We start from the raw sequence: 24,738 nt of genomic DNA, 5'->3' as shown, positions 1-24,738 counted from the left end.
ACAATTTTTACAATGGTAAGTTACAGTATTTTTTTCAAACGAGATTTATGGAAATTCACATAAAGAGGTACTGTTGAACATCAGCAAAGTTTATTGTCGCTTTTTTTCTGCAACAAAGTGTGTTTAAAATGTCACGTTAACAGCAACAGGCCTGAACACATGGGCCCCTAAAGGGAACAAGTAGCACTGCAAGAACTGCATTTCTCTGAACAACTGTTGAGTGACAATGACGACATGTGCTGTATTTGTTTGTATAAAGTTTGAAGCATGGCGGATACTACTGAATCTAAGAGAGCGAGTAAGGGGAGTGTGAAAGATTTAAAACCATCCAATAGTGAATGTTCTGCATGTATGCAAATAAATGACAATTACAACATGTAACTGTTTATATTTTCCATATAGCTAGGATTGGAAATCAAAATGTGTTTCTGCTACATTCATTTATGATTTGTATACAGTTTACACAATGGCATCTTTCCAACCATAGCACACCTAACAGCTAATTTACATATGCAGTATAAATAGATCACAATGATGACTTTCATTGCAAAACACACAGAATGCGTTGAGAGAAGGGGTCGTTTATAGCTGCTCATACTGGTTTCCAGCCCTCTGTTGGTGGGCTTAGCCTCCATCTCTGCAACGGACATTGAGCCAAAGGAATGTATGCTTGTGTTTTGAATTAAAGGCATAGAGAATATGCTTAAAGTAAAATCCTGAGGCTAAAATTAAAGATCGCCAAAACTATTCAAAATCGTAAAGGCAGCTGACATTAAAATTCATTCACTGGATGCCCTCCTATGGTTTCCCTTTAAAAAAATCTACAAGATTTTTTGTAAACGCAATAAGAGTGAAGAGTGGCTCGCTAAAAACATTTGTGTCCCTCAGGATTTTGTGGAATGAAGACATGGTAGAGTGACAACAGAGAGAGTTGGGGGTAAACGGGGGTCAAAGGGGCATTTCAGCAGCCTCCCGCTCCTGATGACGAGGGAGCTGCTGTTGAGTTGGTGCTGCTGTTCTGGCCTTTTCCCCTGTGTCTCTGGCCTCCACGCCTCCTTCCACCTCCCCCAGACTTTGGCTGCAAGGAAGAGAGAACAAATATTTGAAAAGGAACCACCAAAAGTGAATATTTTTTTTAAGTATTCAAATGCTCCAGGTGACAAAAGGGACCAGGACACATTACATAACCAGCAATCATTTACTGGTCAAAATGCATCAAGACACTGGGCTGCAAACAAAAAAAGTCAACACCTGCCCTGTCCCGGTTCTCTGCAGTTTTTTGTGACCTGATTTACCTTGTTCTCTTTGTTGCCCTCCTTTATTTGAGGGTCCTCATCTCCCTCTCCCTGATGAAGCGGGGAACGCAAGCAAAGTAGAGGAAGAGTATCAAGAAGAGACACAGCAAGACGAAGATGAAGTGAGATCAAATCAAAGCAGGGTGTTAAGAGGTATTAAAAGACAAGTTGGAGAAGAAAAGTGAGCGGTTCATGTTAGAAAAAATAGCAGAGGCAGGAAATCACACTGAACGTTATTTCACGCTGACATTTTTACAACTTGTTTCCTCACCGGTTGTGTCGTGTTTGCTCCCACTGACTGTGTTCCCATCGCTGCTTCATCACCAGCCACCGTAGTGCCGTCGTCTTTTCGGAGAAGTGCTTTCTTTGTCGACTGCATTTTGATTTGTGGAGGTTTGGAATTTGATGGCAAGTTATTGGTGGATTGCAAGAGCTGAAAAGAACGTGGATCAATATTTGAATCTCGACAAAATAAAAAAAATAACCACAACCTCAAAAGATCCATTCAAATTAGGAAATTCCACATGGCTTCGCCTGAGGCCTGTCAGGATAGGAGGTGAGATTAGATCTTTTAAGGTTTTTTCAAGTACATTTCAAAAGAAGTTGGTAAAATATGCAATGATTTGCAGATTAACATTAACAAAATAAACGATTTTAAAAGTACTCAGTCATTCAGTCAGGTTTTGATCAAATCTGGCTTCTGTTAATCAAAACCGTCCTTTGTTTCTCATTTCTTTCCATTTTTGAAATGATAACTAAGAGGTTCTGCGACACATGCCAGTAGGCTGTACTACCTTGGTGATTGTACCGACAGCCTTGGTGCGCCCCTCCCTGAACACCAGCCTCTGGTCGCAGTGAAGGTACTCGGGGGTTTTGATGAATCGGAAGTGGACTGCAGCCTTGTCTCCAGTCCGTAGGCAGTCTCTGTTCATAGACAGGATGGTGGCCGTTTGCCTTATGCTGCCACAGTGGACTGAGTGATGGACAGGGACAAATTGTGGATTGGATTAAAAAAAAATCAGACAGATGAGACCATTTAAACCAAACATTCCTAAAAATGTATTTGGTAAGTTGACTATATATCTTCATGGTATTGAAACCTAAAATTCCAGTCGTTGGCATAAAACTGCTAAATAATCAGCACTTTCTTTCCAACTACCCACCCATGGCCTGGTATCTGGGCGATATTGTGGTGGGATGATGCAGCACCAGGATCTCCGCCTCAAACTCCCAGGTGGCCTGTGGGCACAGCCTCGGCGATACCATCACCATGCCTTTCCTTATGGATGAACGCTTGATCTTTAAAAGAAGCACGAGAAACGGTTTCAGTGATGTGAACATTGGAAACAAAGAAATAAACACACATTTAACCTTTTTCCATGTCGCACCTTTTTGAGAGCGAACGAGGCAGTCTGGCCACCTCTGACCTCCTTCACAGGCATTCTCTTCCGGTGGATTGATTTGACGGCGATGGGGATGAAGCTGCCCAGGGGGTCAGGCCCGAGCAGCATGGTATCGTTCAAACGTATGAGTCCACGTAATGTCGTACCTGATACTACCGTTCCCACTCCCTGAGAAATAAATACAAATAACTAGATTAGATTACATTTGATAGGTGTGAAGATTGTATTTGTGTTTTCCTCACTCCTATAGTTTACACAGGATAAAGCATTTAATGATGAGAAATGTCACCAAATTGTCACTGCTCAAAAGTACCGGCACAGAGTAGGTGTCGTCTATCTGAAATTCAGCTGGCTGGTCATCTCGGTAGGAAGTTCTAGAAGACAGCAGGTTGAGGAACATCTTGAGGAGGTCCATGTTCTCTCCAGTCACATTGGAAATCTGAAAGATGGGGCACATCCTGGAGGCACATAACAGAACCACAGAGGTTACAAAGGAGCATTTCCAACCTTCAAACCCAATCTGTTTAGGCAGACTATGTACCTCTCAGAGCTGAAGTTTGAAGCTGTGACGATGACGTCATCCTTGTTCTGTACAAGGACAGGGATCTTCCTGCAGCCAGGCGACTTCAGCAACCTCTGGAGCAGCTTTAATGTCTCTGTTTCAAGTGAATACCATACAGATCAAAACACGGCGAAACAACCCTACACACAACCCTTTACACACAGTAGTTCAGTGATGTGTTAGTGTTGTATTTACACATGTTAATTATGAAACATGGCTGAGGGCAGTTCCAGACGACCCCAGAGCACTGACCTTGCAGGATGTTGGCTGGACACATGTCTATCTTGGTTACCACTACAAACACAGGCACATTCAGGGCTAAGGCCAGACCCAGGTGCTCTTTGGTCATCCCTACAATTCCTGCATTACTGCCCACCTGGTGAGGAAAGAAGACGGAAAAAACATAGGTTTGTGTAACTATACGGTGGACACTACAGTCATGGTTAATTTCATTGAAGATTTCTTTCTCACCATGAGCATGCAGAAGTCAGGCAGGTGCCCAGTCATCCCAAACACAGTGGTCTTGAGGTATTTCTCATGGCCAGCCAGGTCTATGAAGGTAATGACCTTGGAGGACTTCTCACAGATCTTGGTCCAGTCCAGGCTTCCTCCATGACTATCGGGTTTGTTCACCACCTGAGGCCAGACAGACAGGGACAGAGTTGTAGCAGTCAGTCACATCCTACACACATCCTGCACCACAAAGAAGAAACTTCTCTTCTCTGCCCCTCACCTGTCCCTCCTGGTCAAACCCCAGGATATCATTGCCCACGCTGCTGGTTCTTCCGCTCTCCATCTCATGTTTGTGTCTAAAGAGCTTCTGGCGAGCAAAGCCCCTGCCGTTGTCCAGCTCTCCATGTGTTAACACCCCCAGCAGAGTACTTTTACCAGCATCCACGTTACCCACCACTGCAACCCTGAGTGACAGACGAGGAGCAAAGAATTACTAAAGCCATACAAGGACGTAAAGTCATTTGAATGTTCTCATCAAAAAGTGTCAAAAATATACTGGAAAGAAACTGAGCAACCATTGGTATAGTGAACGGGACCATGACCCAACAACGACCACTCACCTGACCTCCAGGAAGTCAAGTTCACCCACACGCCGGCGGATCAGATAGTCACGTACCAAGCCGGCAGTCTCATTGCGCTCCCGGAGCGGAATGAGGTCAGCATTCAGTTGCTCACACATGGAGCAGACGGTGGCCGCTGACGCCTCCATGTCCTTATCATCCAGACCCCAGTCACCACCATCTACAGCGAGATGAAACAGAAACAAGATGTAAGGAGGAACAAACAGGCCCTAGGATGCGCCAAGGTTTTATAAAGACTATATAGCGGAGAATTGGTTAAATAGGAATTGCATTTAAAAAGTTCCATAACCATGTGTATTTAATCAATTTATTCAACATGACAATTGATGAACCACACATCTCCAGCTTTTGACATTGTTCAGTATGGTCGGACCAACAGCAAACACACCTCTGTATAACAGGTCCTGCAAAGGCATGTGAACTTGTGGAACTGAGACACGGCTGAGGAACAATTGTAAACAGAGTCATAAACCGTTAACATGTTTCTCACCTGATCCCATCCCAACCACGTAAATGGTCTCTCCACATCCCTCTTCCATCCTGTCCCGTAGCTGACGGAGTAATGAGTCATACTGCTCTCCATTTGGGCTAACAAGTGCCAGCTATTGGGTTTGTGCATGTGGGGAAATAGAGGGAAAATAGGTTACTGCGGAAGTTGTGAGCCTGCCTGGATGGTTTTCTACACCTGATGCATGATTTAAGTAAATAAATTCTTTCATTCAACTTGTTGCAGTCAGTGACATCATTTACTGTTCTCAACTCCTGCAGTTGTTTCAAACTGACTGGACTTCAGACTGATGTAAACCGAGACGTTTTTCCTTCGGTTGCCATATGCAAAAGGTTAGCGACAGTAGTAACTGGGCCTTTAGAGAATGGCATGTCAAAAATCTGCTGTCTGTACAGCTGTCTGTCCTCCCATGCAACACCGTAAGGTTATTAATAGCCCTGCTGACACTGGAGTCTCCATAATGAGAGCTACAATAAAGGTGCGTCACACTATGCCACTTAATTCAGCACAATGGTGAGAAAACCTAAGAGGTTTTACTGTGCATTACATTTGGAAAAAATAAAAGAGTAGTTTTGACACATAATTTTTGTTTTTCTAATCTATAAGTCAGTTTATAATACAGTATTACATTAGGCTCACAAATAGTCCTGTTTCACAATTAAACTCTTCAAGTATGGGGTATCCTTGACATCCCTGTAGGCGATGGGGTTACTCTGAACTTTTTGATCCACAGGGTTCTTGAACAGAACACCCTCTGGTTCCAGAGTGGACTGATCTACTGCCACCCCACTGAGTCTAAATGAATCGAAGTGTTCTTGAAAGACTGACACAAAAGGGTTTAATTGACAGGGCCGGTCTACCTGATGCAACCTCGTGTAATCTGTTGATGACCAAAGTAAAGGCATACAGTTGCATACAGGTTTACATGTTTGCAGGAAAGTAAATATCTTACTCGTTTGGCGAAACAAAAATAAGTTCCTCTCCTGAATGACTCTCTCAGGAGGGGGGGGGGTAGCGAGGTCAGCACGCGGTTGAATGGATTTAATTGAATTGTATTTTATTTAATTTTATACTGTTTATATTTAAATTTTACACTATTTAAAATTTAATTTTATAATGTTTATATTTTAATTTTATACTGTTTATATTTTAATTTAATTTTATACTGTTTATATTTTAATTTTATACTATTTATATTTTAATTTTATACTATTTATATTTTAATTTTATACTGTTTATATTTTAGTTATAGTTTAGTATATAAGTCCTGTTAGTGCTGCATGTGTCTGTTAGTGTAGTGTATGTCCTGTGGTATGTCCTGTGTTGTCAGTGTTTCTTTTTCTCCTGGTGTTTATCCAGTATTTATTCATTATATAATGCCTGAGCAGTGGATATGTACAATTTCCTCCGGGATTAATAAAGTATATCTATCTATCTATCTATCGACAAACATGTAATTACACAAGTCTGATTACAGTTGCGTACAGGTTTATATGTTTGCATGAAAGTAAATATCTTACTCGTTTGGCGAAACAAAAATAAGTTCCTCTCCTGAAGTAACTGTCTTTCTTGTTGCAGGTTAAACTCTCACGTAGTCCTGGCATGTCATCATCATCATCACCTGTCCGTGTTTTCAGAATGGATCACAACATGCTAATATTGTGTTTTTCCCTTGTGCTTGTGTTGCATCTCATTGCTTGTGACAATAGGACAGTAACAAGAAGCGTTTACGGAGCCCAGTGATGTGGCAACATCTGCTGTTTGGTGCTTCTGCTGCCCAGCGCCGATCTTCACGTTTAGCTCGGTTACGCGCCTCAGCTAGCACTAGCCACAACCGTTGCTAGCTAGTTTAGCTAGCGTCAGCATAAACAATGGCATTACTGAAGAAAGTCAGTAAAGGACAAGATTGTATTTATTATAGGTGCGTATTGATTGCTGCATTAAGCAGCACGCAACGCTTCGTGATTACGATGTTAGAAAAAGGAAACATTGCAAGTTTCATTCATTTATTCACAAGAGGGGCTAACGTTAGCTTCGAAGCGCCACCTCGTCAGAGGCCTAGCTTTACCTTGTTGGTGAAGTCAACCCCACAATCCTCGGTCTCGCCATTCAACATGTCCGAGTCCTCGAAGCTCTCGTCGGCGGCGTCGTCTCCGCATCCTCCCCGGTCTGGTGCGAATATACTAGCAGGGACACCAGCGTCCGGTATGGAGCCTGGCTCATGCGCTGCTGCTACTGATGCCATTTTGATGCCAGCCTTGAAATAATAAATTAAAACTGTCTCAAGCCGACAGCCAACTAAAGTCACACACCCAAACACACACACACACTGGATCTTTGAACACCGGGAGCTTTGTGTCAGCTATGGGGGAGATAAGTCTGTCCGCTGTCTGGCTTTCGGTTGCATTTCAGTTGGACGGTGTTTGTTTATGACAATTCAAGTCGCATTTTTTTAAAAATGAAATACAACCTCATCAATATTCAGTAACAAGCTTTTTTTTTTTTTAGTTTCCATTTACCAATGGCGTTAAAGTCACCTTGCATATTTCAGCAGCGGTCCAATAGCAGTGAGGGGGTCGTTCATATGATTAGAAGGTGTAGCAGCGCCGCCCAGCGCCACTGAATGCTGTAACACTGTGTAATAGTCCTGTACGGCCGTCCATGTCAGGGTAACAATGGGTTTGTAAAGATCAATCACTTACCAATAGCTGACCTGATAATCGATCGCTTCTTTTGGTTATTTTTCATTCTTTTTTTTTTTGATGTAAGAACACTTTATAAAAACTCACCTTGTTGAGGTTTCTTCTGACAACGTGACCCCGCTGAATATAAATAATAAACACATGATTGTTAAATAGTTACTACACAAATCGACACGTTTTTTGACATGTCTGTTTGTTTGTTTGTTTGTTTGTTTGTTTGTTTGTTTGTTAAACAGATAGTAACATGTTAAACATTGACAAATGATTACTATCCTGTCTTTGGAGTTTCATCATCTTTCATCGTCAAGATTGCTCTTGGTTGAATTGAATGTCTGATGAAATCATACAGTAAGTAAAATGCTGATCATTTTTCTTTGCGATTCAGTAATGATCATGATATGATTGAGATACTGCATTCTGAAAACATGTCTAATCAACACTAAAACACGATTTATTGTTCCAATACTGACTAGCTTTTATATATTTCTCTCGTTTGACTATTTTGTCTAATACACTTAAGGGTGCTGTCTAAAAATTAAAGTTTTTGACTCTTATCCTGGTTTTTACTTCTCTTCACGTAGTTATTTTTAGAAACCACTCTTATTTTAAAAACACTCAAATAAAATTATCAAAGTAAAATTATCAATGCAAATACAGAGGCAGTCTTTTGTATAGTGTTCTCTCCCATCTTCTTCTTTTCCTTGCGCCTTTTCCCTTCAGGGGTCGCCACAGCGAATCAGTGTCCTCCATCTAACCCTGTCTTCTGCATCCTCTTCTCTCACACCAACTACCTTCATGTCCTCTTTCACTACATCCATAAACCTGCTCTTAGGTCTTCCTCTAGGCCTCCTGCCTGGCAGTTCAAAACTCAGTATCCTTCTACCAATAAACTCACTATCTCTCCTCTGGACATGTCCAAACCATCTCAGTCTGGCCTCTCTGACTTTATCTCCAAAGGCAAGAGTTCAGGTAAGAGTAAGGTAAGAGTTCTCTCCCATTAAAAGTTGTATTAATTTTGATAACGCCAAACTGAGTGTCTTTGTGTTGTAATTGTTAACTACAAATGCCTGAGCTTTCTTTGAAAGTAATACTTCAGCCCTGTTCCAAATCAGATTCTTAGAAATATTTGTTGTAAAGTGCAGTAATGACATTGATTTTTGAGGTCTGGGTTAAAATTGTGCCTGAAATGTGATTAAATGATTAAATCCTCTCTTTTTCAGTTTTAAGTTTGAGTGAATTTTGAGAGCTGATAAATACCTTTAAATCTAAAGAGTGAAAATCTTTTGCCCAAGAATTTTAAAGTTAAAATTATTCTTACCAGGTCTGTCACCAAAGCAGCATATTGTTGTAGGTCCGAGTGTGACCACTAGAGGGTGATGAATGCCTTGGTTCAGATAAATTCAACGATCATCGTCGCATCGTGGACAGCATACAGTACAGCGAGACACACACAACATATCATCCGCGTTCATCAATGCCCCAATTCAGATTGAAACCAACAACATAGAACTAGAGTCATATTCCATCTTTCCATTCCATTAGCAGTGATAGTCAGGTGACTGGGTTCGATTTGAATGCCATCATTTCTGTGGGAGCTTCTTAATTGTACCAACTCAATAAGTCTCACTGTTGATTGACTAGGACTAATCCATCCATCCATCCATCCATCCATCCATCCATCCATCCATCCATCTTCTTAAAGATGAGACAACCTCATCGACTCAATTGGCTCATCCTCAACTGCTTATTTGCTTTGCGGGCCATGGTTCTGCTGGAGCCTATCTCAGATGGCTATGGGGCTATGGGCAAGAGGCAGGGTGCACCCTGGATAAGACGCCAGCTCCTCGCAGGGCCTAAAAGTAAGTCATTTTTGCATATTACCAATAGTTTTCATTGTGTTTGCTGCAAAAACACAAAACAAAGAAAAGAAACAGAAAACAATCAAAAAGAAAGAATTAAAGGAAACTTCCAAAGATAACTTGACCCTCAGACTGAACCCACATACTCACACTTACTTTATTACAGCATAAACACTCATAATGGAAACACAACTCAGAATCAAGTTGTCTCCAAGGGACTAAAACACAATTATTCACAAACATGCAGCACAAGTTAGGAGGGAAGTGTGTGTTAGTGTATGTGCTCCTCAGCTGAGCAGGATTAAACACAGGGTGTAAACCTGTGGTTCCTCTTGTACTGAGCAGGATAACTAATGTAAAAACACATAACCAGCATGGTAGAACTAAGTTGTTGCACCAAAGTCTAAACTCACCACACATTCCAGATTAGTGGATAGACAAACGCATTGCACTAAATAATGAGGAAGAGGAGAAAGAGATAGAGAAAACAATTTTCAGTCCCCCTCAAACGACACTGTGCCTCTGGTGGCAGTTAGAAGGTATAGGTGAAAATACTCCCTCAACCATGGGCGTGTCTCTGTGTGTGTATGTGTGACAGGGAGGGAGGGGGAAGAGAGAGAGAGAAAGAGAGAGAGAGAGAGAGAGAGAGAGAGAGAGAGAGAGAGAGAGAGAGAGCGAGAGAGAGAGAGAGAGAGAGAGAGAGAGAGAGAGAGAGAGAGAGAGAGAGAGAGAGAGTACTATGTCACCACGTCTGCTGACTGTCTTATGACTGGATCTTGAGGCTACAGGAAACATATGGGGTCTTTGTGCCACAGTGATTTTGTACTTTGTACAGTACTGAATTTCATTCCTCAGATACATCATGTACCTAAAGAGTATCATCTTTCAACGGAGTTCCTGTTCAGTGGATGATGTGATGAATTGGAGCTGTGGCTCGGTTACTGATAAGTCCTTGGTGATATTCTGCTGTTCAAGAGTAGAACAAACCACAGTGTTTGACAGCAAACAATCAAAGAACAGCTGAATAAAGATTTACAGCCTGCCTCTTTCAAACTACTGTGGTCACATTATCTGTCAATGCACTTAGGGTAAATATCCATATGTGTAAATGCTCATCACGACATCCATTTCCTACCACACTTCAAATGATGGTCCAGTAAAGTTTGCTACTGCGAGATCACATATAACAGACTGTTAGAGATCTGTAATAAGATCAAATTGTTCCACTTTTGATGTCAACAAAGTACTGAGCTAGATCCTGAACCACCATTTGATTTGATTAAGGACCCCCAGAGTTGAGTAACAGGTCTGGGCTGGGAAGAGCATTACACTGAATCAAAATAAATAAAATAAAATAAAATAAAATAAAATAAAATAAAATAAAATAAAATAAAATAAAATAAAATAAAATATAATAATAATAATAATAATAATAATAATAATAATAATAATAATAATAATAATAATAATAATAATGTGATTTCTATTGCACTTTTCTGGACACTCAAAGCGCTCACAATGGTTCCACTATTTTCATTTGAGAATAATGATCTAACTTCTATCTACTCAACAGTTACCAAGAACACAAGTGTCCAGTTGCTACTGATTTTAACTCAAATAAATGTAGTACAAGTGTGTGACTCATTCCCTGACAGCAGTTGTGCGACAGTTGTGCTTCATCAGAGGAAAGTCTGACCTATTACGGGCTGTGATTCAGTAATTCACAACATTTTGAGGATGTAACTCACTTTCAGCATTCCACTGTGCCTGTTTCCCCAAATCTAAAGTTTGTGGAGCTGACAGGCAGACCACTCTCAAATGCTGTCATTCGATCCTATAATTAACTATAAGCTATATGCAGAAAATGGGCATTTAGGCTATTGGTCGAGCTAAATATTTAGCCGTCTCCCTGACAACAAATACATTTCTATTTTTGCCTGGCCCTCTGACCAGTGTTCCTTCTCACAGTCAGACTCAGAACCACCAGGTTATAATGAAACAGTGAGAAGCCAACACATATGCTTTCACTAATCATTCTCACCTCTGTTAAGTAAAGTGAGAACGATTACACAGACTCGATAAGCACTAAAGACAGGGTCAGGTTAGTAATTTAAGTTTAGCAACTTGACTTTGATTCCATTGGTGGATGTTATCTCATGGCCTGATCGTATTTGTTGCTTGAAACATCACTCAGGTTGAGGGAACCGCCCACACTGGATATATTCTGCAGTCAGAATGCAGAAAAGGCCTTGCTACATTCTCACCTCCTCTCCACTGTGCTTGACAGACCACCAGCAAAGATGAGTAAAGTAAGTTTAATCCTGATTTTCCTGCATTGCTTTTTCTCCCTGTATTTTATGACCAGTGTGGATGAGCAGCATTAGGTGACAATTAGACTGACATCTGGCTGGCATGTGCCAGCTCATGCTACTTTATCAACTGCTGCTGAAACACCAGTTCTAACTAAACCAGCTGAGAGAACCATACTTGTGTTTTTTCTTTCTTAATGTGTGCTTGTGGGACCTGAAATCCTCACACTTCTCTGGTTGCCTTTTATGGTCAAAGTATTCATTACAGAGCACGCATGAATGAGGTCAACTAATACATAAAAATGAATAAGTGGTCCATCCCATTACAGTTTTCCTGTAATAATTGTATTAATTATTTTAATGTGATTCTAATCATCTGTGCCTTATCATCCTGAAATAACAATTCTCTCATTGAAAATATAATCCTCAAACCTTAACGCTTGGAATGAAGGCGCCAGCAGTGATAGATTGTTGAGTCTGGTTTCCCTGCCAATAATGGATTGTCTCCTGCTCTGTAAAATATCCAATTTATATTCATATTGGAGAAATTGATCCAGAAGGGAAACTACTTTGAAATAACTCCTAAACAATATGTCATTTATTTAGTTATTTTATTTTTTGCTTGGCAGCTGGATTTTGTCATTCTGCCATTTGGGGGTGGAATTTGTTGGCAAGTCCATCTGAATTCAGTGTGCAGATTCCTTTAGACCGTGTCTGGGAGGACAGACATAGCTCGAGTCCTGTGCTATGTGTTAAGGGCTCACTTTACAGTCGGGATCTAACAGGAAAAAAAATCCATAACAATGTCAATTTATCCCTTCACCCATCATTCTACTTCATGGTTTGGTTGATCCCTCAGATACAGCATTGTGGTTCGGTCAGATTTATCCTCTAGTTTTCAGCCAAAATTGGCAAAGAGCAGAAATTTTTTTTGCAAGATTTATTCTCCCAACAGCTGCATGAAACTTACAGGGGCCATTAGGATTCGTCTTACTGTTCCCTGAACCGTTAGAATTATATGCAGTTTGCTATCAACACTCCTCCAGCTGCTTCTATACTGTAGTTAATTAGATTTTTCCAATATCTCGTAGTCATCACCTTTAAGCTTAGCTGTATTTGGAGAAGAAAAAAAAAGCACAACTCATCAAATCAATTCTATTTCTGTACTTGCTGCCCTGGAGACAGATAACAGTTGCTTAAACACACATTTTGGACATGTGACAAACAGTGGTGATTTTTGTTTCACAACCAAATAACAGAAAGTGCATTTATAATGTCCTAATCCTGGAACAGATCATATTCCCCTGCCACATGTTCCGAACATCAGGATTAAGGATTTCTGCTGTGTGCAGCTTTTTTTCCATTGAGTTCCCGCCATCTAGTGTTATACAGTAGGAAAATATTAGTCAGTGTAAGAGTCATCCCTCGTTTTTTTTACATTTATAGGTTTTGCCAGAATCTTAGATGTAGGAGGGCTTTGGCAGTAGAAGCACAGGAAAGAGCTGGAATCTAACCATTCTGTCAGTGGGAGGATAATTAAAAACACATGCTTTACCATTTCTAAGGATGAAGAGAGGGTAAAAGAGTTTGTTGAGACTGCTGCTTGTTCTGCTTTTTGCCTGAAGCTGAAAAAATATATGGATCTGGTAAAAATCCAATAGCATTTCCATGAAATAAGATCACTGTTCTCCAACCTGTTTTTCCACACAGGTTATGACCGTTAAGAACATGTCCTTCAAGGCTGGCCAGACCTTGACCATTGTTGGAGTCCCAAAGACTGACGCTACTAAGTAAGAACTGACGTAAAACATTACCCTTGTATTTGGAAATAAATTCATCACAGTCAACCTGAAACCGTTTATTTCTTCTTTATTTCATTTCACAAACAAATGCCCTTTTAGTCTCATTGAATGGTGTTCTGATGAGATATTTTTAAGATATGCCCCCTTTTTGGGGCATTTGACCTTTGGTGGGTTGGGGTGGGTGGATGGCGGTTGTGCTACACCCGCTGTGTGAGGATTGCTTCCTCTGTACATGGGGCATGTGTTTCAGTCACTGTTCTATTTAAAGAGCTATTAATGGTTGTAAAAATCTATCACCTTTAATCAGTGTCAGAAAGCAGCATTAAGTTCCTTGCGGCATTGTAGTGTGACAAAGATACTGGGTAGCAGAAAAAAAGAGCCACCGTGCAACTCTCGTCTGGATATGTTATGCATTGACTTATCTGTATCTAAAATAGAATGAGTTATAATGAGCCTTATAGTACTGTGATGCATGTTTTGTGTTACTTTGTGTTGCAGTTTTGCAGTGAATATTGGCCCAGATGAAAAGGACATTACTATGCATATCAACCCTCGCTTCAATGCCCACGGAGATGAGAATGTGGTAGTCTGCAACTCCTACCAGGGAGGCAACTGGTGTGAGGAGGTCCGTGAAGGAGGCTTTCCCTTCAAACTGGGAGAGGAGTTTAAGGTGAGAGGTCATTCGGATATATTTTTGGCCTTTTTTTTTCTTTCACGTGCACTCTATCTCAGGGTTCTTTTTGACTGTTAGTGCCCTCTGCTGGAAAATATATGTCACTGTGCCACTATCTCCAAATGTTTGTAAAGATTTGAGTTAATTTTTAACACATCACCATGGTTAATGTGTAACCTCCTTGTATATTCTTTTTTTCTGTGTCTCTTGCACAAATCTTCCCTTCCAGATGGTCATTCAATTCAGCCGTACAGAGTTCCAAGTGAATTTATCAGATGGCTCTACTATCCACTTCCCCAACCGCATGGGTGCTGAGAAGTATTCTTTCATCAGCTTCGATGGGGATGTTCGCATCAGAGGAATTGATATCAAGTAAACATACAACCTGCCCGGAATTTCTGAATTGAAATTTAGGGTTTTGTCTTTTATGTTTGTTTGGAGTTTTGTTTTTTGTTTTTTTTGGGGAGGGAAAGTTGTTTAGCAAAATGTTTACACTCAGCCAAAACGTTTTAATCCCCCAGTATACCTGGTATTATTAGTGCCTTACATTTAGTTGTCACACAGTGTATTATGCAATGATTAGAAATAGTTTGAAAGGTGGATAACATTAGATTGGGTCAGAAACAAAATGTTGCTCATTTCGTAGAGGTACTGAACAAAAAGTAAAATAATACAAGCAAATGTTTCCTGAATGTTATTAATTTTGTTGTTTGCAGTGTTTCAATGACAACTGCTGCATAAATCCTCTGTTCTTTAAGGTGCCTTGAAATGCTGCATGCCCTCCTGTTTTCCAGACATTCCAGAATTATATCTGAGTATAACGCTTTGCTTTTCAATGATTATTAAAGCAAGTTGTTTCATGATGAATACAGACTTCTGTGATTCTTTAAACTTGTTTACAATCACATAAACTTTCAAAATTTGTTTTCCTTGAAGCCATACCATGTATAAAATATACAACCTTGTTTTTCTACTGTTTTTCTTGAGTAAGAAGAGGACTTAAATCCTTGGGGTAATTCCAACCAGACATCAACCTGTGTTGTATTAGGAGAGAATGTTATTACAAGCCAGTCTCATTGTAACAAGTTGTTAACTTCTATTACTATATATGTTTACCTCACATGTTTGTTTCCACTATTGGAATGTGAGGTAAGTATATACAGAAATACAATATATACATACTGTATATACAAATAATGGCACTTTCAGTTTTCAGTACATTTTTTCCTGTGACAGTTTCGTAAATACATTGTTGTTTCATTTTTTTATTCTTAACTTAGAACTTTTATGCCCACAGACATAGAACAATGGCATCATCACCAATCTTTTTTTCATTTGTTTTGGGATGTAAGTATAATCAAGGTCAATCTGGTTGTTCTCCCTCAGCTCTGCCCAGTTCTTACTGTTCTGCAGTTTTGTGGGCCTTGTAGTCATACTCAGATTCTGACTTGAATATTTTTTTTTTGGTAAAATTAACCAGTACACAACATATGGTGATTACTGCTACTGTTTTTTTTTGTTGTTGTTTTTTTAACGGCTTTGGTTAAAAATAAAATAACATGCAGAAATGCAACTAGGACCTTTAAAAAAAAAAGTATTTCCTTTCCTACATACATCACATATTCAGCATTTTATTCACAACTTTTCTGTTTTGGGATCTGTGTTGTTTCATGAAAATAAAATAAATTAATTAAACTTGCTGACAAATGATGCAGAAGAGGTATCCTTGCATGGCCCTTTTAGAGGCATTGATTACGTTATCATGAACAGATGGCCTTTAAAACGGTGAATATTCATACTGGTAAACTTCACAAAAACAGCACAAGAGATATGAGAGACAAATACACACACTTTCTTGCATAATCATCATTGTTCAGACAGCAGAACAAATTTGATTGGTTTATCAAATTCATTCTGGCTGTATGTATTCAGGTAAAATTTGTGAGAACCTACACAGACATCTTGTTCACCTGTTTGCAGTTGTTTCTGTAGCAACAACTTGACCGAACAACATTCAGGGGTTTTCAGTTTAAAGTTGGAAGCAAGTTGGAAACCAGATGATAAAGATGAATTCTCTCTTTCTTCAGCGAAAAATCAAGTTGTGCTGATGTGTTATTTTGAATAAAAAGAAAAAAGTACTGTAACCATATGTAATTGTTGAATGTAAATCGTTTCTCTATGGTCAAGAAGAAGCTGCCACTCCTGTGCACCTCTGACAAATTAGTGCCTTGTCCTGTATGGGGTTAATTTTCAAAGCACTACACACAGTGACAACACGCCGCCTATTATTGTGTTGGAGAGCCCAATAGTGTGTAATGAGAAGGAACTACAGCAACGTTAAGTTATGTTTCTACCCGGACAGAACCGAAACGAGCACTGTTAGTAGCGGAAGGACAGGGAGCGAATTCTAACCTAGCTAGACGCTGATCTGTGACATGACAGCATGTACGCTAACAAGCTAGGTCGTCTCCTGTCTGGACTGCACAGCTGTCAAGTGACCGCCTTGTGCGGAGCTATCCGGTGCCGCTACAGCAGGACTACGATCTGTCAACAGCGGACACTGTGGCGGCGTAGGAACACCTGCAAGCGGACCCAGAACCACACGGTACACGGACGCATCAGGTACAGCAGTAAAGGACGTGTACCGAGCGCGGACAGGGTCAAAATTAAGTGTTCTGGTAATGGTTGTGAATGGAAGAATTTACAGAATTAAATAAAGTTACAATAACCTAGAAACAGACGTTTATTTTTAGTGCATACGTTCCTCCAATAGATTCAATGTGCTACAGTAAATGCCTGTCATGGGCTCAAGCACTTGTAGGAGGGTTCCAACGAATCGTTGCTTCTTATGTTGAGTCGAATGAATACACATTACAGTATTATGTACTTAGAGGAGTGTTTTATCAACCAACAGACAGTCGAGTCAAAATATTTGATTTTCTGTTAATTAAAATGAAAAAACATGACATTTTAAAATGTCACAGTGTCATAATGGTTGCAGAGACTATTAAATGTATAGCCCAACATTGTTTACAGTGTTCACTTGTCTGTTCACAGTGTTTACCTGTTTGTTTGCAGTGTTTACCTGTTTGTTCACAGTATTTAACCATCTGTTTACAGTGTTTGCCTGTCTAGTTACAGTGTTCGGTCAGCCTCACAGACAACAGTGGACCCAGATGAACTGAGGAGGTTTCAGTCACTGGCCAGCAAGTGGTGGGATGAACAGGGTGAATTTGCAGCTCTTCATGCCATGAATGACCTGAGGGTACCTTTTATAAGGTGTGTTTGTTTGCATTCAATAAACACTATAATAATAATCCCAATATATTTGAGGTGCCGAGATGCCATGCCCAAATTGTGGTCAGCAGCAAGAGACTGAACGGCACCTGTGTCAAAATATATCTTGAGGTAATCCAGACTTGATTGTTTAACCTGTGAAAACTCCTGGGGGCTGCACTAAAGTGAAGGGAATACAATTGTATAAATAAACAATAAAATTAAATCTTAATTTGTGTTAATCTCCAGATCCAAACCTTCCTTAATGTTACACATCAACTTGAAATATATTGTAGAATTTTTTAAAATCTCTAACAGAAAATAATGACATTCCAGCTAACCTTATGATACAGGAATGACACTTGTATTATAGAAAAGTGCAATCAAAACTTTAATGCCATCATTTTTAAAATGTGGAGAGTAAGGGAAATTTAACCTCTTGCTCATTTATTTGTTCAGGGATAATCTACTGAATGTTCACACCAGGCATCATCCTGGGAAACCACTTGCAGGACTGAGAATACTGGATGTGGGCTGTGGAGGAGGTCTGCTCACAGAGGTAAATGTTAATTTCAGAAAGGTGCAAACAAAAATCCAGTATTTCCTTCCTGTGTTACATATTTTTTGTCTCCATTAACTGACATATGCAAGCAAACACAAAAAAGAAGCTTGGTTTGACACTTCCATCCATTACCTCAGCAATATAAAACAAATAAACCTGTGCATTGACACAAAATTGTTTTGACTGTTTTGGACCTCAGTGCCACAATAAATAAACAGATAAAAATAAGCTTTAGAAGAAATCACAAATTGGGGAATTGGAAAGAACAGAGAGCTTCCACTCTGTAGAAATGACACGGCCAGCTAACATGAGTCACCATGTGAAGAAGGCCCTACACACTGTAGTTCCTTATTAAACTAGTAGCAGGTCCCCCGACAACCGCTCATACCTCAGCACTAACAGCCTCCTGCACAGTGGAGCAGCTGCACTGCAGCAGACCAGAATGATCTGCTTCAGATGGCGAAGGCAGCTATGTGTTTCAGAGGGAACACACCAAAACATTCAGTGCCATTCACATGCAGGAGCCACTTTTCACTGGTACACTGGTCATTTTGCTGGAATTTTCAGTTTCCTCTGTTGTTGTTTTTTATGTTATTTTTAGGATTTCCCTTTTTTGTGTGTATGGTTTTCTTACTGTATTTTTCATGTCTATAGTACAATGTTTTCATATTTAGAGACAATCACTGTACATTTTATATGCTACATAAACTGATTTTCTGTGTCCCTTTTAAAGTGACAGATGTACGCTGCCTTGTACATTTTGCTCTTGTCCACAAGAGGGCGTTGTATTTCTGACCTAGCACGTTCTGCCTTTTTATTTTTTGTCCTTGACTTAAAGGATCCAGGCAGGCTGGAATGGGTGAAGGAAAGTGTCAGGTGTCTTATGTGACAGAAGAGTCTCGGCTAGAATGAATAAAGTGAATAAAAACCTGTATTTTTAAAAAAATAGATGGTCCATTTTTATATATGAACATGCTGTTGTCTTAAAAAGCCCTCAACCTACACAGTTGTAATCTTCATGAAGGTGAAATCTTTCTGTCCATTAAACTTATGATCAGACTCAGATACATTGTTATGTAGTTATTTTAACGTAAAAGATTTTTTCTCAATGTTTTGGTGAATAACAAAATTAAGTCAAAGTAAATGTAAATTGGGCAAATCAAGAAGCATAAACACAATTGCAACCATCAAGTTAAAAAATGAAGAGAAAAATGTAAGAAATATCAAAAAAGGAAAATAGCAAATGACTTCAAGGACTAATAATACAACTCATGTTTTCTTAAACACCCTGCCCTCCACATACTTTTTTTTTTCACTGCGTATGTTTTTAAAAAGGTTTAATGGAGTTGGTCCCATCAGTTGTGTATTTTTTAACCCTGCATGGCAAAGCTGACTAAAATGTTTCTGTAGATCTAAGATTAACTAATTTTCCTCCTGCCTGTATTTTTGAAATATTAATATCCTGCCTGGCGTTCACAGCCCCTGGGTCGGCTTGGAGGCAACGTGTTGGGTATAGATCCAGTAGAAGACAGCATCAGCACAGCCCAGCTGCATTCGTCCAACGACCCGGAACTCCGCAGCAGGGTGTCTTACCGGGCCTGCAGTCTGGAGGAGCTCTCTTCAGAGGAGGAGGGGGAGCAGGGAGCAGGGCAGTTTGATGCTGTTGTGGCTTCAGAGGTGGTGGAACATCTGGCCGATCCAGAAACATTTGCCTTCTGCTGCAGCCACGTGCTGAAGGTATGTTTCTGCCTTCCGATGTGCATTTGGTGTTTTCATGTTTTTACTGTGATTTCAAATAGTTGTAGCTGAGCTTGTGTTTTTATGTGATTGATTTTGAATTTCCCATTTTGGGATAAACAAAATATATTTATATATTTATCTTGATTTGCCTTGAACCATTACAAACTTGAGTGAAAATGCACATAATCAAAAAGAACAAATGTCATTGCAGCTGAAAAAAGATCATCTCTCACTGCCTTTGGCTCAGAGACAAGTTTCTGACTTAGTTGGCTTGATGCTGTTAAAGTCATTCTATAAATATCTTAATGATGCAGGTATCGCTGTGTGGTTGTGGCGGAGCAACTCAAGGGGTCTTGTCATTTTAAAATGTGTTTTGAAGCTGTAGAACCAGTAACACCTGTAAGTCTTGTACATTAATCATATGACAGTTCCTTTTTTTCTGTTTTCAGCCTGGCGGCTCGCTCTTTATCACTACTCTTAACAAAACCAACCTGTCCTACGCACTGGCTATTGTGGTAGCTGAGCAGCTGTTTCGCATCGTTCCCAGTGGGACACATGACTGGGAAAAGTTTATAAGCCCAGTGGAGCTGGAGCGCCTCCTTGAATCCAGTAAGTCCTTCAAATTTCCATAAATAGGCCAGAGTGGGTTCCTCTGTAAATGATGGTTAAAACATCTGGACAACCTGTCAAGATATAAATGTGTAGTAATCTATTTAACCTTCCAGTTCACATGACATTTAATAGATTTGAGGAAATTCCTAATTCCTTTTGTCAACTGCAGGAATGTTAAAATTTGCCTGCTCCACACAAGTTGAGTCACTCTATTAAGTTTTTCTTTTTCCCATTTATAAAAAAAATACATTTCCAGCCACTGACTGACTCGTTCCATGCAGCAAAAAGTTGGGCTTAAGTAAAGAGCATTTTTGTTATTGTGCTGTAAATACAAATTCCATGGTTTTCAGATGCTGATTTTTTTTTCTTTTGTACAAATTCCTCAAATACATTTTTTAAAACCAACTTGACTACTGTTACTGACCTCCCTGGGTACCACTGTGTCATGTCCTAGCAGCACCTAGAGTGCAAGATTTGGAATAGAGCTAATAATAATTGGTTAGAATTAGCTAAAAAACTTAAATAGGTCCGTTTTTATAATGATAATCAAAGGATCAAATTTGATCCCAATCTCTTCCTCTAATCACAGCACAGATTTGCATAAAGGTGTATTCAGAGATAACACAATGACTAAGGAGACATCCCCCATCTGTTTCAGTGGCATGTTCTGTAAGACTATCTACTGTAATTGTAAGTTTCTATAAAAGTAGTGCACACATATTTCACAGAGCAATCAGTCCATGGTTGGAGTGGATGTTCTTTGAGGCACAAATCATCACACACACTCCTGCATTCCTACAACAAAGTTGTGTGTTTTTATTCCAACACTTCACTTACATCTACTTTAACTTCCTCCAAAATTAAAAGGAAAAAAAAATATTGTAAACTGGTTTCATCACAGCTGACTATTGTGATTTTTAAAATTTAGATTGGAGGTATTATACGGCAGATATATTTCCCTGTGGTGCTCTCTTGGTCTCCATCCACATCTGACTTCCTTCTCATCCACTCAGATGGCTTCTCAGTGAAGTCTGTCCAAGGAATGCTCTACAACCCGTTTTCAGGAGCCTGGAGCTGGACCGACAGCACTGCCGTCAACTACGCCCTCCACGCTATCAAAGTGACAGACGATCTCCAGCCAGAGCAGTAGGACTGTTCCCTACTCAGGTCCACTTCACACTGAAGCTGCAGACTACACAATACAATGGACAGAGAACTAGACAGTAAATAAATAAATAATTAATAAATGAAAACTGCCAATGCAGATGTGCGGATCCCTTCATTCCCTTTGGAAGACTGAGGTGATGGAAGGAAAAAAATGAACAGATTTGGAGATGTAATGGAGTTGCCAATCTGCTCTACAGCGAATTGGCAACTCGCTGTAGAGCGGATACAATGAAATCAGTGTGATTGTATTGTATTGGTCAAAGTTGTTTGATTGATAGGTGTATAAAGCAAAGGTTAATATATATCATCTAAATTGTCAGCAACAGAATTTCAGTATAAACTTAACAGCTTTTTAAGTATTGCAGTTTATCATATCCTGTATTCAAACTTTGTTTTCATTATTTCTGAAGTTCATCCTTTTATGTCTAATTTATTTGACCCTGCTGGTTAAAAATAAATATAAATTAGTTTATTTTTGCTGCATGATTGGAAGTATTTTTAAAAGGTGACTACATGTACAAATGGGGTAGGGTCTCTTGAGGAATTATGTTGCTCCTAAAGAGAAGGAAACCGGTTAGCAGAACTGAGGATGGTGACACTCAACTAACTGCAGCAGCTAACAAAATGTACCAAAGACCAGACAAGTATCAAGAGTTCCTGAAAACCTGTGTGTCATGTTGACAAGAAAAAAATTAAATTGTGTCGGGTTTATTGCAAAAATACTCGATTATCAGTTGTTTGCAATAACCACAAAAAGCAACGGTTTAAATGGCATCATACCCTTTACATGCCGAAGGTATTTCAGCTGTTCCTTTATGATTATTAGTCCTGATCAATACCATGTGCAGCAAAAAAAAATCATCTAAGTCAGAGGTCACCAGTAACATCAGTTTAATTACAACATGTTGTAGCTTCTTGCAGAAGACAGAGCTTGGACACATTTGGTCATCAACTCAAGAGTCAGGAACAACACTGTTCATGTCCAATCAGAGCCTTATAATCACCTCAACAGATTTCATGCATGTGTATATAACTCATTTAATATTTACTACATCGCAAATTAATTTTACATAGACTGCCCTATGGCCCATCAAACCAGGATTTAAACAAACACAAAAGCAATAGACTTCCAATGAACAGAAGTCGTCATGACTTCTGTCAAGAAAAATTTGGCCAAATGAAGCAGGGATATTCATCTTCTGAACCTTGACGGTCACACTGCTGTCCCCTCTCTCTTCTTTTGCTCTTGTTCCTGCCTGATGAAATACTCCTTGTTGAAAACAACATCCCTCTTCAAAGGCAACATTGGCTCCTCTGCCATTACTGTGCCAAATACTTTCTTGTGCTGGGCCAGTTTCATGGCCCGGAGAAGTGGAGGGTAATGAACGTAGCGCACAGGAGGCTCAGGGAGTGGCTGAAAGTCTTTAAATTGCTGCTCCATGTGTTTGGGAATGAGGCGCCAGTCATGGTACATCACCTTATCCACCTCCTTGACCTGTTCTTCTGTTTTTCCTACCAAATATAAAATGTGAAGTCAACACATGTAATTTGTTTAGAGAGGACTTATCACTCACTGTACTGTTAGTTTATACTCCTTTTCTTCAAACCATACGATTTACGCCATTTGATAGCATAAGGTAAACTAACATTATCCTTTTAACAAACCACAGGACTAGTTTTGTAACTTCTATTAGAAAGTTTACATTATAAAAACACACCCAGGCATCGTTCAGGAAAACAACAAAAATATAAAAAACGACAAATACTTAAACCAGCAACAAGATAATGAAAAGTAACCAATAACAAAATACGCTGACAAAATACAGTGCAGATCACTGATAAAACCTAGATAGATTTTTCGTGTTAATGTCATTGAGTTTTAATAATTTAAATATTTCAAATGTTTTCCTCAACATGAGTAATACCTGTGCAGGCAAACATCTAATGCAAGCCTGTTAGGCAAAAAATTAGCGATTGCTGAAATCAGCTTGTAAAATAACAATTGTACGTTACATGTTTATTGCTTTGAATAATTAACAATTGCGAGGTAGCTACACATAAACATTATGTTAACAGGTCCAAGTCTTACCTTTAAAGGTCTGAATGCCCCACGCTTTGCCATGATCCATATTCTAGAAAACACAAGAATCAAGAGTCTTGTCAGTGTACACAGAATGGATTTTTCTTCTCAGATCTAAATTCGGACACTCTCTGAAGACAGTTCTACAAGGACGCTCTTACCTCAGCTGTATAGTCCACCTTGACTTTGGTGATATGCCAATAACTAGGTTCTGTGTGGTCCTCCAACCAGGACTTTCGAGTAAAGAGGCGACCCACTCCGAACATTCTCATGCCTGCCAGCAGGGAGAAGAGGCGGCTCTCCCTGCGGACATCCTGCCAGGCAAGAACAGGCAGCCTCTTCATCGTGTACGGACGCGTCATCGTCTCATAGTCCAGGGAGTATTTCTGGGACTCACGGGGTCGGGACTTAAGCTCTCGGTACGCCCGAACTTTACGGGCCATTTCTGCTATGAGGCGGAGTCGTTTTTTCTTCACCATGACTGCTTGATAAACAGAAGATACTTCACAACCCCACTGATCCACTCAGCTCGGTGCTTAACCTGTAAGAGACGTAGATCCTGAGATAAAATAGTTTGTCAGAGAAGAAACTATTTCATGCCTTCAGGTCAGCACGCGTTGTCATTGATGAGCACAAAACGACATAATGTGGGTATAATTTGTTTTTATCATCAAACGCATGTCAATAAACTTAATTCATAATGGAATAACCATTGTTGTTACAAATACCTGGTGTAGAACTATCCTGATGTCTCTATATCCCCGCTCTTGTTGAGTTTGACCTCCGGAGACAGGGAGCACAACTTCCGCTCACTTGGTCCGACCGCCAACATTTACCGATAAATATGCTGTGGAGATTTTTTGTTCCGCAAGATGTTGACGATGATGACGGCGTTCCTTTCAAAATAAAAATAAAACAGAATAGGGTCCTTGAGTGTGTTGAAGTTGGTGGCAGGCGAAAAAGGGTTATTTTATTTACTTAGTACTTTTATTTTAGCAATAAAACTCGAACAATAGCGTATAACTGCAGGGTGCATTTTTGGATACTATGTTTTGCTGTTACTTTGATTTAATATCAAAAAGCATGCGAGAGGG

The 24,738-nt window shown here is 39.8% G+C and overlaps 4 protein-coding genes across 8 annotated transcripts; 2 read left to right on the top strand and 2 right to left on the bottom strand.

Moving 5' to 3' along the window:
* Nucleotides 1–73: 73 nt before the first annotated feature.
* Nucleotides 74–7,318, bottom strand: gtpbp1 (GTP binding protein 1). Of its 2 annotated transcripts, XM_068336100.1 has the most exons (14): nt 6,931–7,318; nt 4,845–4,956; nt 4,334–4,514; nt 3,994–4,177; nt 3,732–3,896; nt 3,513–3,636; nt 3,240–3,354; nt 3,012–3,156; nt 2,684–2,866; nt 2,459–2,594; nt 2,090–2,268; nt 1,567–1,728; nt 1,296–1,346; nt 74–1,078 (listed from the first exon to the last, which is right to left on the bottom strand). In XM_068336100.1, the coding sequence occupies exons 1-14, from the start codon at nt 7,105–7,107 to the stop codon at nt 962–964; spliced, it is 2,031 nt and encodes a 676-aa protein (XP_068192201.1). In that variant the 5' UTR covers nt 7,108–7,318; the 3' UTR covers nt 74–961. The 2 variants fall into 2 exon arrangements, with proteins under 2 accessions (XP_068192201.1, XP_068192202.1); XM_068336101.1 differs by lacking the exon at nt 1,296–1,346 and having other exon boundaries at nt 6,931–7,316.
* Nucleotides 7,319–11,655: 4,337 nt separating this feature from the next.
* Nucleotides 11,656–15,074, top strand: LOC137610332 (beta-galactoside-binding lectin-like). The gene is made up of 4 exons (XM_068337908.1): nt 11,656–11,732; nt 13,443–13,522; nt 14,033–14,204; nt 14,437–15,074. The coding sequence occupies exons 1-4, from the start codon at nt 11,724–11,726 to the stop codon at nt 14,581–14,583; spliced, it is 408 nt and encodes a 135-aa protein (XP_068194009.1). The 5' UTR covers nt 11,656–11,723; the 3' UTR covers nt 14,584–15,074.
* A 1,490-nt stretch (nt 15,075–16,564) lies between these two features.
* coq3 (coenzyme Q3 methyltransferase) lies at nt 16,565–22,212 on the top strand. 3 transcript variants are annotated; one of them, XM_068337306.1, is made up of 6 exons: nt 16,565–16,829; nt 17,349–17,486; nt 17,943–18,042; nt 19,525–19,782; nt 20,235–20,394; nt 21,411–22,212. In XM_068337306.1, the coding sequence occupies exons 1-6, from the start codon at nt 16,651–16,653 to the stop codon at nt 21,545–21,547; spliced, it is 972 nt and encodes a 323-aa protein (XP_068193407.1). In that variant the 5' UTR covers nt 16,565–16,650; the 3' UTR covers nt 21,548–22,212. The 3 variants fall into 3 exon arrangements, with proteins under 3 accessions (XP_068193407.1, XP_068193405.1, XP_068193406.1); XM_068337304.1 differs by having other exon boundaries at nt 17,328–17,486; XM_068337305.1 differs by having other exon boundaries at nt 17,343–17,486; nt 21,411–22,209.
* Nucleotides 22,213–22,438: 226 nt separating this feature from the next.
* On the bottom strand, nt 22,439–24,498 carry mrps34 (mitochondrial ribosomal protein S34). 2 transcript variants are annotated; one of them, XM_068337202.1, is made up of 4 exons: nt 24,373–24,498; nt 23,806–24,203; nt 23,654–23,696; nt 22,439–23,076 (listed from the first exon to the last, which is right to left on the bottom strand). In XM_068337202.1, exons 2-4 carry the CDS (start codon nt 24,121–24,123, stop codon nt 22,778–22,780), a joined length of 660 nt encoding a protein of 219 aa, XP_068193303.1. In that variant the 5' UTR covers nt 24,124–24,203; nt 24,373–24,498; the 3' UTR covers nt 22,439–22,777. The 2 variants fall into 2 exon arrangements, with proteins under 2 accessions (XP_068193303.1, XP_068193302.1); XM_068337201.1 differs by having other exon boundaries at nt 23,806–24,185; nt 24,373–24,493.
* Nucleotides 24,499–24,738: the final 240 nt, after the last annotated feature.

The sequence above is a fragment of the Antennarius striatus genome, chromosome 16 (genome assembly GCF_040054535.1).
Source record: "Antennarius striatus isolate MH-2024 chromosome 16, ASM4005453v1, whole genome shotgun sequence".
NCBI classification, from domain to species: Eukaryota; Metazoa; Chordata; class Actinopteri; order Lophiiformes; family Antennariidae; genus Antennarius; species Antennarius striatus.
The sequence above is the reverse complement of the archived record's forward strand: the minus strand, read 5'-3'. Positions and strand labels throughout refer to the sequence as shown.

What these genes read in the sequence shown, in the direction of transcription:
- coq3 (XM_068337304.1), top strand. Translation starts at nt 16,651, where the DNA reads ATGTACGCTAACAAGCTAGGTCGTCTCCTGTCTGGACTGCACAGCTGT. An exon ending in CTGAGGGTACCTTTTATAAG is followed by an intron (nt 17,487 to 17,942) that starts GTGTGTTTGTTT and finishes TTATTTGTTCAG; the next exon opens with GGATAATCTACTGAATGTTC. An exon ending in GGAGCGCCTCCTTGAATCCA is followed by an intron (nt 20,395 to 21,410) that starts GTAAGTCCTTCA and finishes TCATCCACTCAG; the next exon opens with ATGGCTTCTCAGTGAAGTCT.
- LOC137610332 (XM_068337908.1), top strand. An exon ending in CCAAAGACTGACGCTACTAA is followed by an intron (nt 13,523 to 14,032) that starts GTAAGAACTGAC and finishes TTTGTGTTGCAG; the next exon opens with TTTTGCAGTGAATATTGGCC. An exon ending in AACTGGGAGAGGAGTTTAAG is followed by an intron (nt 14,205 to 14,436) that starts GTGAGAGGTCAT and finishes CTTCCCTTCCAG; the next exon opens with ATGGTCATTCAATTCAGCCG.
- gtpbp1 (XM_068336100.1), bottom strand. Translation starts at nt 7,107, where the DNA reads ATGGCATCAGTAGCAGCAGCGCATGAGCCAGGCTCCATACCGGACGCT. An exon ending in CTTGACTTCCTGGAGGTCAG is followed by an intron (nt 4,178 to 4,333) that starts GTGAGTGGTCGT and finishes TCTGTCACTCAG; the next exon opens with GGTTGCAGTGGTGGGTAACG. An exon ending in GAGCAAACACGACACAACCG is followed by an intron (nt 1,347 to 1,566) that starts GTGAGGAAACAA and finishes CCGCTTCATCAG; the next exon opens with GGAGAGGGAGATGAGGACCC.
- mrps34 (XM_068337202.1), bottom strand. Translation starts at nt 24,123, where the DNA reads ATGGTGAAGAAAAAACGACTCCGCCTCATAGCAGAAATGGCCCGTAAA. An exon ending in AGGTGGACTATACAGCTGAG is followed by an intron (nt 23,697 to 23,805) that starts GTAAGAGCGTCC and finishes TGTGTTTTCTAG; the next exon opens with AATATGGATCATGGCAAAGC. An exon ending in GGGCATTCAGACCTTTAAAG is followed by an intron (nt 23,077 to 23,653) that starts GTAAGACTTGGA and finishes TATATTTGGTAG; the next exon opens with GAAAAACAGAAGAACAGGTC.